The following is a 13,754-nucleotide window of genomic DNA, read 5'->3' on the forward strand; positions in this document are numbered from 1 at the left end:
TCGTGTAAACTGGAAAGGAAAATCACAAGACAATTTGTTGAAACATTTTATTTACCTGTATTTAAATTTGTGAATTATTTACATTTCTCTCAAGTTCAAGTTTTGATACCAGCAAAAGACATATTAAATTTCACTGCTAAAAATTTAGCGATTAATGCAAAAAACGGTATTTGGTATTCCTATTTATTTTTATTTACTTTTCCACAATCAATGCGGGCTATTTAAATAATGGAGAAATATTTGTCGAGTTTACGCGTGCTCAGTGAACCACAAAGGGTGTTGTACAACGTCTTGGCTTCTTTTATGCCGAGCCTGAGTTTCTTTTTAATTGTTTTAGTAGACAGTGTGAAGGATATCGATCAAAAACCTACAATTGTAAATGTTTTTAAGCCAAAAAATCAAGACCGCGGTTGCCCTTTCAAGGCAAAATTGCATCTAATACAGTCAGCAAAATTGTATCTAGTACAGTCCGATTGTAGTCTGCCTACAAAAGGCAAAAAGCTTCAATAAACTATCTATCTATCTACCTAAGGCACAAATTTTCGAGATAGGTAATTGGATGACTGCATGAAAGCTAGTCCGGTACTAAATCTACACTAGTTCAAGAACACTGCGGCATTCATAACCCAAATGATCGTGGGATGAATTTAACTCCGCTGTGATCGTACAATCAAAATGTCTGTGTCCTGCTGTCTCCCAGGAGAGGCTGAGTGTCACTGGTCGTCTCGGCCATCCTTGGTGACGCCTCCTGTGAGAATTTAAGTTTCAAGTCTGATTATTTTTTTAAACTTTCAGACCCAACCTCAAAACATTTATGAAAGCTACTGATAAGCATTTTCGTGTGTTGTTGTATTATTATTCTGTACAAGGTGGTTTCAACGCAGGTTTAACTTTTACGTCTGTGGATGAAACCCTAGTGTGTGATCATTCAAATGAAAGTGTGCTAGTGAACAGTATGTTCACGTGGTGCTGCATATTTGTTGTACTGTACAAAGAGCTGCTAACTTTAAAGTCTGTTGTGTTGTGTTGTTTTTGTAGCTGTACAAGGTGGTTCAAACTTTTAAGTCTGTGGATAAAACCCTAGTGTGCGCCCATTTAAATGAAAGCTACTGAACAGTACTTTCATGGTGGTACTGTTTATTATGCTGTGCAAAATTCTGCTAACTTTAAAGTCTGTGGATGAAACCCTAGTGTATGGCCATTCAAATAAAGCTACTGAAAAGTACTTTCATGGTGGTGCTGTTTATTATGCTGTGCAAGGTGGTTCTAACTTTTTTGAAGTCTGTAGATGAAACCTTAGTGTGTGACCATTTAAATAAGCTACTGAACAGTACATTCATGTGGTACTGTTTAGTATGCTGTACAAGGTGGTTCAAACTTTTATGTCTGTAGGTGAAACCCTGGTGTGTGACCATTTTAAACGAATGCTATTGAGCAGTACTTTCATCTGGTGTTCTTTTCTAAGTTCTTTTGAAGAGAAAATGTTGGGATATTTGTCAAATTTGTACTTTGGCACTTTTGGGAGGTAGAGAGTTAAAGGCTATGGACTGAACCACACCAGTCAAACGCAAAGAATTTTTAAAAATCTTCAAAGCTCACCTCTGCAGAATGTTGGATATGTGTAGGGCTGAGCGGTCCTCTCTCGCCATCCACTGATTTCATTCTCTTTATTTTGGCTCTGGCCAATGATACTTGTCGTTGTACGTCATAACGATATCGAATAATGTCTGCTTCGTCCCAGATTTCTTCCTGTATCAACAACTCGAGCACATCCTCCAAAGTTATGATGCCAACAACTCGCTGAAAATACCAGAGATTGAATCGACACCATAGTTACTACCTACTTCATGTACTAACTAAAAAATAACCTCTATAATTTGATCTTGCCCTAGTCGTAACTCTATTTTAACTCTATTTGAATGTTAAAATTTTTCCTCAAAATCGATAATTGCTCAAAGAAGTTTCAGGTCAATTCTTACCGATCTCACCTGATTCCCTTCGTCTATTTGCGTCTTGTACACGACGCAGAGATGACCTGAATTGGAGAAATTGTATAAATACAATATGCTTAGAGAATAGATGAAGTTAAAATCATCCACAATCTGATACTACAATTGAGCCCGCCAATTTTTATTTTTTTTGCCACAGCATAAAGAGCCAGGAGCATTTCTTTTCTGACATATTCACGTTAAACCTCTAGGCTCTAAAAGAGTAGACTATTAGTATATCGAGCGTAAAGCGATAAAAAAATCCGCACCTGGCAAAACAACTGCGCGTCTATACCCCAGATTTACCTAATTATAGGAAATTAACGCTTCATGAAGTTAACGCGAAATTCAAAAATTCGCGTTAATTTGCGCGATTTTTGTAAACGTTAATTTCCGGAGCGTTAATTTCCATGAACTTAATTTCCATTATTTTGACCCCAATTTCTCGATACAGTCCAGCCGTTCTTGACTCCTTGGTAGGAGGGTTACCCTCTCCCCCGAGCATCTTTTGCCGAGCGTTTAGATGAGAAAGTTGTCCCTGTTGACCGAGCCAAAACTTGGCCCTCTCGGTTCAAAAGACTGGCGAGAGTTGTTTTGAAACATCTATTATGGCTGTTTTTCCAAAATCAGGAACGCTGAATTGTCGACCAAGACCATTTTTTGGACTAATCTACCGCCAACTTCGATTTCAATTTATCTGCAATTTTTTTGTTTTGTGTTTGGGTTCCCTGGAGCGGTCAGATTCCTTCGCTTAACCTCTACGTTTCGGATTGTACGCCTGGTGTTGAAAAAACTTGTTCCTGTTGTCTCAACAAGATTTCTTTTCTTTGTGTTCGTCGCGTAAATTTCCTTCATTTTAAAATGTTTCCCCCTCTTTCGCGTTAATTCCCTTTATAAGAAAGTAATTTTTCCTTCAATTCGCGTTAATTTCAAATATCTTTATTAACACAAGCGTTAAATTCCTATAATAGAGAAGAACAGCCATTTTCTACTAACATTCTTTTTCGATTCACTTACGATGGACTTAGAAAAAAAAGTTGGGCTGCTCGTAGTAGTCTTATTATAATGTTCATTCTGTCACAGTCGACAATTACTTTTTTCCGATTTCCCAGTAAACATTTAGGACACATCGTTTGTGTTTTATGATGCTTTTCATAGGTCAACGATTCTTCCATCAGGTGTAATCAACAGAAGCACACTTACTTTAGACTGTGCATCTTTCTTTCGCTCGCTTCCGCCCCCTCCCACGTCCCTCGCATTTCGCGCTCACGCTCGCTTCGCTCGCCGATTCTGTCACAGTCGACAATTACTTTTTTCCGATTTCCCAGTAAACATTTAGGACACATCGTTTGTGTTTTATGATGCTTTTCATAGGTCAACGCTTCTTCCATCAGGTGTAATCAACAGAAGCACACTTACTTAAGACTGTGCATCTTTCTTTCGCTCGCTTCCGCCCCCTCCCACGTCCCTCGCATTTCGCGTTCACGCTCGCTTCGCTCGCCGATTCTCTCGCCATTTTTGCGTTAAAAAAAAAATGAGAGGCTGTGGACAGTCTACACTTACTTTTTCCTGTCTGAAACTTGTCCAGCAACTCAAACAGTGGTTCAGTTGTTGACGACTTCAGGAAAGAGCCAGCTTTGTAAATGTCTTTAATGGGTGTGTTCCTCTCAGGGTCCAGCATGATCAGCGACTTGACAAACAGCAGTCCGACAATGTTGCCTTTTTCTCCCTCGTACACTGGCACACGTGAATGACCTTTTCTGCTGATCTGCAAGATTGAATATTAAAGTCCTTTTTAGTACGAACTTGAGTCACCACTTGGATTTCTCCCAGTGAAAAAAGTTGTACCCGTACAGGATGCAATATGTGAAGATATTAATGATGCTACGTTTTGTATATACCAAGTTTGCCTTTGTTGAAATTTGTTCGCATATTGCATAGTAAAAATAAGGATGGGCTGCCTTTTTATTTCCTTTAACATTTTCGAATGAGTGTCGTAAAACCAAAGTAATTACTCTAGCCAATCACAGAGGACACAGACAATCCAGTAAACCAATCAAAACTCGAAGTAAATACATGTCGCAGGCACGAAGCGCGGAAAAACGTGCGCGAGCGAGTCACGATTGGTTTTGGTCTTACTTTTGATTGGCTGAGAAAATGGCGCGAGATTTTTAAATTAATCACTAAGCGTAGTAATGCAAAACCAAAGCAAACGCAAATTACTTTCGACACTCAAGTAAAAACCGCTCTATACCAAGTTTACTAATAAGAAAGATGCCAAAAATGTTCATCATGTCACATAAGCACTTTTTGGTGCCGAAAATATCGCGAGCGCAGCGTAAACTTGGTTTGTCAAGAAATTTCGTCTCGTGAGTGAGTTCAAACATCTTCGAAACTTCCTTGGAAAACTTCGGAAAACTTTGTTTATCTTCGGAAAAGTTCGAAAATGATCGGAAACGTTCGTATGGCCTTCGAACATTAATCGGGAATCTTCGGAAATCTTCGGTCTACAAAATGCACAAAAAAACAAACAAAAGGATGATAGAATGGAAAAAAGTTGCTTCAAATATGAAAACCTGCCAAGTATTTTTGGAACAGTCTTAGCCCCCCATGTTCCAAAACGCTCCGCCGCCTCTGTGTCACAAGCCTGGAGCAGGGAGAACATCTGAAACCCCGACTGGAATCAAACCCTATATGTTTCGCTGGAAAGTTATCATGTTGTGAATTGTCCAACACTGCTTAAAATTCCTGTTCAGACGTGTCTCAAATTCAAAATAGTTATTCTCCTAACCAATTACAATACATTTCTACTATTGTCTGTTTTGAGAATTTGGCTGTGCATCAAGAAAAGACCAAAGAAGTTGATGATTTCCTGTATTCTCGTCACCTGTCTTCATGTAGGGAGAAATTTGATTTTGATCACTCTTGAAGGTTAATAAATATGACAAAAGCTCATGCAACACTGTGTAGTTATTTTTTTATTATTTGAGTATTAACCTCTCTCATTGTGTCACGGTCCAGCTTGCCGTTTGCTTCCAGCATGAACACACTGTCCAGAGGTGTGTATTTATCTTGGACTGTTTTGTTCCTCATTTCTAGCGCTCCCTGCAGCCATAATACATCAATAAACATTAAGTAAAAGTCTGCGTTGGGGCCTGGTGGTCCATCAGGCCAGAGCTTATCCTGGTTTTTGTAGCATGAAGCTACTAGGAGTATTAAAGGTACTACTCCACCCTGGATGGTACACTAGTCCATCACAGGAATACCTCCAGCAGTAAATTAGCTGGTACCTATTTATACACCTGGGTGGAGAGAGGCACTATGAGGGTTAAGTGTTTTGCCCAAGAACATATGCAGACATTCTTTTGGCTTGTTACACCATTCATTGGAGAGGGAAGATTTCATAAAGAGGTAAAAGTATGTCTGGGTAGAAGGCTACTTGATGCTGTAAAAGCATTTAGTACTGGCAGTGTGAACCACCTGTCTTTTCAGACATTTTTAGTACTGAGAGATGGATACATAAAAGGTGCCTTTTAATATAAACACCTGTATAATCATGACTTCATCTTCTCTTAGAGGGTCCTCATTGGCATCTGTTGTCTCTCTGTGAAGATCCACAAGTTCTTGTAACTCTAAATTAAAGGACAGAAGAATGGGAAAGATGTTTTACTAATTTGTAAAGCCCAAATACCATTGTGCACTAACAGAGACAAGTGGCTACATAAATTCACCACTGTGTGAAAATTATAAGTTTGGTCCTGATCGAGGCTTGGGGCTAAAAAACAAATATCACATCAAGTTGAAAGATTAATTAAAAAACTTTTTTGTTTTATTCCCCAAGCCTTGGAGCCAAGTTAGAATAATCATGAACGATTTTAAGTTAATAATAATTGATATTTGTCTTTTGCGTTATTACTGTTGGAGAAGCCTCGTTCCATACTGCAGAGCTTACACTGGTGTCTGTTGCATAATTTAAGCAGCTAGCAATATTTCTACCCCCCCCCCCCTTGAATGGGATTCTAGTTCATTGCAGGGTACCCCCCTCCAACATTATTTTCACAGGTACCCATTTAGACACCTTCATGAAAAGAGGCACTATACGAGTAAGGTGTCTTGCCCAAGAACACAACACAGTGACCCTGGCTAGGGCTCAAACCCAGACAGTTCAATCCAGAGTCCATAAGGCCAACGCGCCTCACACTGTCATCACTGTTAAGACAGAAGAAAAGTGAAATGAAAAGTACCTGCTCTTCTGAAGAATGTAGAATGTTCATGTCCCAGTAAACAGTCCAGCAGCTTGGAAATGGGCCAAGCAATGACAAACAGTAACACCATTAAGACTTTTACAAACCTGTAATACAAAACAGTAGTATAACTGTTACGTTAAGATAGAGTTCAGAACCAAGCCTAAGATACTCAGCAGAAGATTGCGGTTTGTAAGGCCCGGTTCAGATGCCGTACTTTTCATGAGCCGAACTCAATTCGAATTTGGACCGACCCAAATTGACAAAAGTACGCCGCCTCTTGATTCAGACGTCGTACTTTTTGGCCGTTCCGAGGCCGTTCCTTATACAGTTACAACAATTGAGGTAAACTGCTGGCAAAATACATTATAATAATTTATGAATTAGGATCGGCACATGAAAAGTACGGCGTCTGAATCAAAGCCGTTCCAAAGGCGTTCCACAGGCGAAATTCTCGGCCAAGCCAGGCGGAAAGAACGGGTGAGCCGTTCCAAATTGAAATAGCCATCCTAATTTGATTCAGACGCCGATCTTTTCATGTACTTAATTCAAGGTATTAGGTTCGGCTCATGAAAAGATCGGCGTCTGAACCGGGCCTAAGATTACGAAAACATATAGTCAACTTTTTATTTATATTTCATTTTAAATTTCAATTTTGGGATCTAATGAGATTTCTAAAATTACTGACAAAAATAGCATACAGCAATCTGCAAACAGAAAATGGTTGACAAACAACTTACGGTGCTAATGTTGAACCAATTGCTAAGCCATAGCGGGTGCAGAGGGCTTGAGGAACAACTCTGTAAAGACACAATAAAATAGCATTTTGCACCCTTTATATTTTGACCACTTTATTTAATTACTATTTTATTTTTTCATTGTTGTTTTTCATATTTTTGCTCTTAATGTGTTAGTCCCAATGCAAGCATGATTTCTGATCCACTTATTGTTCATCACAAATTTTTTCATCCTCTTTAGGGGAGATGTTTAAGTTGCAGGGCTATGCTGTAAGCTACATTTTCTTTAAAAACCTTCTAACATCACAAACAGTGCTTTCCTATCCCGTTTCAGACTGAGGATGAACTGCCACCCCATACAAGACTACTGAATCACATGAACATCTATTTTCTCAATGCAAAAATGTCTAAAAAAATGTCTAAATCTTACACCTAGAACATGTCAGAAAAGGTATACCAGAGATCCCACAATGTCAGTGAACATAAAGTTCTGAGAATCTTAAATGTGAGAGCAGTTGCACACACCCTGATGGGATAAAAAATTCCCCCTTTTGAATTTTTAACAAGATTGGTCACATTGGTGGACGAAAGTCAGTTTCGTTTTGCTTGGTTTGTTAGGGCACATTTTCACTTTAAATTTGTAGATCATCGGTGCCCCAACTTTCATCCCAAGATATATATTTTTCAAGCTTTCCTGGTTTTAAATAATTAAAATTTTTTATCCTTTTCAACAGCAAGCCCAGTAAATTTAAATGCTGCAAAAGCATGAAACAATCAATTTTGAGAGAAGCAGCTGACTTAATAAACACTATTATGAAGTATCATGAACCCGATCAAATGGAACGACTATCTTTGACTATCAAGAAGAATTCAAACAAGCTCAAAGTGAATGGCAGTTAATGATAGTGCATGCTCGTTAGTGGTCAATTGAGGGTATGAAATTTGTTTTATTGTGGACTATTACCATGCACTGTTTGACCAGGACTTAAACAGCTGACTAATGGCTGTGTTTTCCTAGTACTCTGCACATGATCCCCTTATTCTACAAACTTTTACAAATCCTAGTAAATAATAAAGATAGTAAATTTTTTAGCTCGGTAATAAATAATGAAGATGAAGTGTTCAACATGACTCGAGCATGGGACAAAGAAAATTTTGAGTCCCCGACGGGAATCGAACCCATGGCCTCCCAGATACTGGTTGGGCGCTCTAACCAACTGAGCTACGAGAGATTCGTTGTGAGCTGGGCCATTTTTACTAGGTTGATAAGTGACATGCGTCCTGCATACTGCTAGGATCAGCAATGTCAAAATCATCAAGTGTGTAGTAAATAATAAAGATGAAAAAATTTCAAGCGTGGTGATAAATAATGAAGATGAAATCCTCTTACTCTCCAAAAAACAGCACAGCAGTGACGGAAACACAGATAGCTATGACAGGACTGGATATCCTGTCCATGAAAATTGGCATGGATTCCACTGCCGCAGCATTTGCCAACAAAAGAGTGACCAAAAGTAAGTGATGTTTTTCTACCAGTGGTAATATTTTACTGGCATGTTTCTTCTCTTCTGGCTTTCCTCCTCTTTGAAGGACTTTTAAACTCAAAATATCTAATGAGAGCAAGCCCATGGTCAATCCAGACATTAAACCTACAAAATAGAAACAAAAGTTAAACTTTTACAGTTGTCATTGCTCAATTGAAGGCCTGAGCGCAAGAGACACACTTTGTGTTTCGGCCAAATTAAAAATTGTCACAAACAACTCCAAATTTCGCACGCAAGTTCGTTTACGTGTGCTTAACATTGATCTGTATTCAAATTCGCTGAATCTAGCTTCGTTTTTTAGAAATTACGTATGCAAAGAACAAAGGCGTTTTGCAAAGCTTACGTTCTCCACAGTCAACCAGCAGCATGAGTTTTTCGACACATCGCGTGTAAATCTTTCCTTCTAACGTTATTTAACTGTCCGGGGAGGTTGAAAAACGTGTCAGAGCCATGATTTTAGTTCGCAGCCACCATTTTGAGGATTCACTTTAAGAAAAGGACTGGACTGAACACATTGTGACGCGATGTCACCTGATAGGTGTCACGTGAGAGGAAAGAGAAAAAAAAAATGGCCGTTTGTTCCTGAAAATCATTTGAAGCCTTTGGTTAGTTTTAGCGTAAGTGCTGCTGCCAGGTGATTGAAGGACATCATTAAGTCTGAATACCCGTAAGTTTACAGCATCGCTCGAAGAACTGAGTGATGTTTCTGCCTTTGTTTTGTACAACAGCGCTGTTTAGCGCTTTGGAAAAAACGTTGCACAAACCGAGGTAGTTTTGAACCTGGCGGCATAGAGAGTTTAAAACAAGAGGTTTCCTGCCGGGAACTTCGTCAACGCGAGTTTTGCAGGATCCGCTTGGCGAGAAGTGACCTGGTTTTAGACTTTAAAAAATTCTTTATATGTTCCCCAGGGCACCTTCCCTTCGCAAAATATTTTCTGTGTCTCATTAAATATTCATCAATGAATCTATCGATTCATGCCAACGAAAACCTCATAAGTTTATCTTGTTTTCGCGGGATTTTGTAGATGTGTGATGATGTAAGGAGTGGAGATAGAAGTGAGAGCAAGCCGGCGGCACTCAACTGAAAGCAAAACTAGTATAATGTGACAACACGAGCAAACGTATTCAATCAACAATCAGTCTTTATTTCACTTTCACCTCGGCAAATTACAGCTAACGGTAACAGAGTAAAATAGTCTTGCCCGAAACAACAAAAACTAGATAACTGTAAACAGACTGCAGAAAAAGCTAGCTGCAAGCAAACTGGCGTGAAAGCTTACTGCATTAAAAGCGCGATCTATAAAAGGTTGAGGCTGACTCTGATCCTAAACTTAACTTGAAACGGCTTAACTCCCTAATCCCTTGGGGTTAGTGTTAAACTTTTTTTTTTTTTTTTTTTGCGTTAGGGCTAGGCTTTTGCGTTAGGGCTAAGTCTGTAACCCTAATCTGAAACTCTAACCCCGACCCTACGGCCTTGGGGTTACCTTTTGCGTTAGGGCTAGGACTGTAACCCTAAAAATTTAGCTGACTTCATCGTCTTGAGAAACAAAAGGTTTCCTTTGTTTATCGTTTGTAAAAGAAAAGTCAAAAGACGCCGCGCAAGCAAAAACCTTGTCTTTTTGCATTGTGTTATTTTTCGAAAACGAAGGAAAGACCAGCAAAATTAAATACAGGGCAGTGTTGAGCACACGTAAACGAACTTGCGTGCGAAATTTGGAGTTGTTTGTGACAATTTTCAATTTGGCCAAAACACAAAGTGCGTCTCTTGCGCTCACGCCTTCAATTATTGTCTAAGAAACTAGTCACAAGAAAACTTCTTTGCAACTGTTATTAACAAATTGAGCTGACGCACAATATTCCTTATAGGCATGAGTCATGAGCTCATGCCAGTGGCTCAAAAACTTTGATCTCTTGACCTCTTTGATCTTAACACACACTTATGGACCTAAATCTATAATACTACCGGTAATTACTTCATGGAAAGTGCGCGCGTACGGTGTTTACGCACGAGTTGTTGATGTATCAGAAATTGAACGAGTGAGCGGAGCGAACGAGTGAGATTTCTGATACAAAACAATGAGTGCATAAACACCGTACAAAGCACTTTCCATGCTGTAATTTGTTTATTTTATAAATACAGAGATTTTTCCACGCTGAACTGTTTTTTTATTGTTATAATACCCTGGTACAAGCACACAAAACGAAAGTACGCTAATTTACAAAATGATAATAACAACAAAATCATTGAAAAAGACATTTCATGAGATTGTTCTTGCGTCTTAAAATTGTTCTAATTGGATAAGAAATTGAATATCAAGAGTTTTTCACTCAACAAGTACAAAAATGAAATATAGAAATAAGAACTAAGAATACGTAACCGTGCTATTGCAAGGGAGGGCTATCTTTATCCGAAGAATCTAAAATACGTTTAACACGCTTGAAGGTGTGCTTTCTTGTTGCTGAGTACGCATTAGGCAACTGACTTACTGTGTTTATAGAAATGTTTCTTTTCACACTAAGAATGAATTCACTAAGGTAACGGCTGAGCTCTTCTGGTTGGATGTCTTCAATTTTTCTTTGTTCGTTTTTCTCCAGCAGAAATGTAGAAAGCAGATTCAAATCCCGCTGCGTTTTTGCGCGAGTGTTTTTGTTTTCCTGCTCTGTAATATATTCTTCGATGGGTTTACTTAATGGTTTAAACCTACTGCCAGAAGATTCAGCCATAGTTGTTAATGAGAACGTTTTAAACCGTTCACAAATGTACTGCGAAAGGACAAAAACTTTCAAGCAGTGAAAAAGCTAGCGCCATCGACAAAGCTACCACGTTCGCTCCACGTTCATTGAAAATGTTGATGCGTTTTGACGGCCGCTTTCTGATTGGACGAAACGGGTTTCTCACGTGTGGGAAAGTCGTTTCGCCGTTGTCATTGGCTGCGAGAATTTCCGAACCATGTTTTCAACAGATCAATTCTAACTGTAAATCTCAGTATGTATGAAATAAAGAAATATACGGTATATCCCTAAAATATTTTCACACAAGGCCTCTCTGTTTGACAATCTTGGCCTAAGCTTTCTTATCTGAAGTTTATATTCTGTTTGTAAATTTCAGTCTGATCATGACCTGTTTCCACGAATTGTGCATGGTATTAAATATTTGCAGAATGCACAGTTTATTGAGAGAGGTAGATAGGAAAATGGATCGACAGATTTTAGCAATATTTTTGCCCGGATTTCGGATTCAGAACAAATTTTTTAACGATTTACGGATCCTGTAAAAATTGAAGCGGATCGTGGTTTCATCCAATTTTTGGGTCCAGATTTTGGATTTTGCTTCCAATAAAGTTTCGATCGCAGATCTGGAAGAGGGAGATTCAAGCATAATTCTCCTTCCTAGTAGGAGCCATAACACATTTTGGATGACAAGTCAGGATCAAGGTTAACAGATTTCTAATGTAGAGGTAATTCTTTTAGTTTGTCGTTAATATGGCAAAATGCTGATTGCTTCTTAGTTTTCACAAAACAACTCCAGGTGCGTTTTCACAAATCCTAGCAACAAATAAAATTTGGATTCGAAAATCAGACCTTTTTAAACAGATCGACGGATTTGGTCATTAAATAACAACGGATTGACGGATTTGGTCATTAAGTTACGACAGATCTGCGAATTTGCATACCCCTATTCACCCCCCTCTTCATTGACCACGAGTGAAAATGTCGAAGATAAAATTCATTCTTGTTTGTTTTTCAGACTGAGTGTGATGGCAAAACAAGTTTCATATTTTGAAAGATGATAATAAAAACAACCTTTACTTTGCCGGGTTATCAAGTGTTGTAAACTTTACATCACTTAATTTTGCTTTCCAACTTTAGTAAACTGTAACACGCCCCATTGTAAATTAATTAATAGTTAAGTCTTACCACATTTACTGTTTGGAACGACTTACCAAAATTGCAGATTTTGCTTTTGTTTATGTTCTTGCATACTTAACATTTAATAGTTGTTCGAAGTTGTTGTTTTTTTCCTCACCCCCACAATTTTGTGTATCGTAATCCCTCACAACAGTTTTTAGAATGCAGTCAAAAACGAAAAATTTTCTTTACCTGCAAACAGCACCAGGCCAACATAAACACCAAGGTAAACCCAAAACATCGCGTCTTTGTAGGAAAGCGCTGCTTCATGAAGGTCATATCGAGTTCCATTACACATCAGAGAGTCCTCACCCTCCTTCACACAAATAAAACTCATTTTCCTTTCGAGTTGTTCGGAGTGTTTTTTACAGTTTTCAACTCTGCACCGGGCCCGCCATGTTGAAATTCCACCCTCGTTCCCAGCTCCTCGGCGAGGAGATGTTTGCGTGACGGTCTGCGTGACTACCGGAAACACGGATTAAATGTCACGCAAAAGCCTGCGCAAAAGAGCTACCAGCAAAAGACGAATATGGTATGATTTCCAGCAACAGAGAGGCTGTAAAGTTAAAATTGCTAGGTCAGCTATTTGTGGTGATCTTGCCTTTAAGAAGAAACTGCAAGTAGTTTATAACCGTGCGATTAGTGTTTCACCACCACTTTCAGTTCTTTGGCTAGAAAGGCACAGTGCCGCACAATAAAAAATCTTTAGAAAATCAGTCGTATTTGCGTGAGTCACGTAGTGTGCGTGACATGAATTTCCTTCATCGCGTCATCTCTTGCCTGGCTGGATAAATTCCTGCTTACGCATGCAAATATTTACTTTGTTCCGGATGTTCAATAAAAACCATTTCACGCCAAAATAAAGAGTAGACTAAGGCCATCCCGTTGTATTTCTCCGTTTAGCGTCGTTCGGAGAGCTTTTGGAAGTGTAAATAGAGCAAACCTGACTGCACAGGTAATTCCCCTGACGCGATGACGTGTATTCCGTGCCTTGACACATTCTTGCTGAGCTTGCAATTAACGTTTCGATTCCCAAAATAAACTCAAAACAAATATTGAAATATCCAGAAAACTAGTTGTTGTTTTGCAATATTCAACACGTTCTGTAGCCTGTGTAGCAGGCATTGGAAAGGGGAGGGAGGGGGAGTTGGGAAGAGGGAGAGAAAAGGGGAAAAAGCGGAGGGGGAGTGGGGACCCCTCTTCCCCTTCTTTTCCCCTCTCCCTTTCCCTCCCCTTTTCACGCCTGACGCAGGCTACACGTTCTGGGTAAATTGTACGACTTGTACTTGCTACGAGCTAAACGTCCGAATAACACAAAAATAAATATTTCAC

At 39.1% G+C, this 13,754-nt stretch overlaps 1 protein-coding gene across 3 annotated transcripts; it reads right to left on the minus strand.

The window, feature by feature from the left end:
- Positions 1–33: 33 nt before the first annotated feature.
- On the minus strand, positions 34–12,831 carry LOC144658892 (uncharacterized). Of its 3 annotated transcripts, none has more exons than XM_078519390.1 (10): positions 12,615–12,831; positions 8,360–8,618; positions 6,973–7,032; positions 6,233–6,339; positions 5,535–5,620; positions 4,986–5,093; positions 3,552–3,756; positions 1,989–2,035; positions 1,600–1,800; positions 34–748 (listed from the first exon to the last, which is right to left on the minus strand). In XM_078519390.1, the coding sequence occupies exons 1-10, from the start codon at positions 12,757–12,759 to the stop codon at positions 671–673; spliced, it is 1,296 nt and encodes a 431-aa protein (XP_078375516.1). In that variant the 5' UTR covers positions 12,760–12,831; the 3' UTR covers positions 34–670. The 3 variants fall into 3 exon arrangements, with proteins under 3 accessions (XP_078375516.1, XP_078375515.1, XP_078375514.1); XM_078519389.1 differs by having other exon boundaries at positions 34–745; positions 1,980–2,035; XM_078519388.1 differs by having other exon boundaries at positions 1,980–2,035.
- Between the last annotated feature and the right edge of the window lie 923 nt (positions 12,832–13,754).

This window comes from Oculina patagonica, chromosome 6 (assembly GCF_052425735.1).
Source record: "Oculina patagonica isolate OP01 chromosome 6, crgOcupat, whole genome shotgun sequence".
Taxonomy (NCBI): Eukaryota; Metazoa; Cnidaria; class Anthozoa; order Scleractinia; family Oculinidae; genus Oculina; species Oculina patagonica.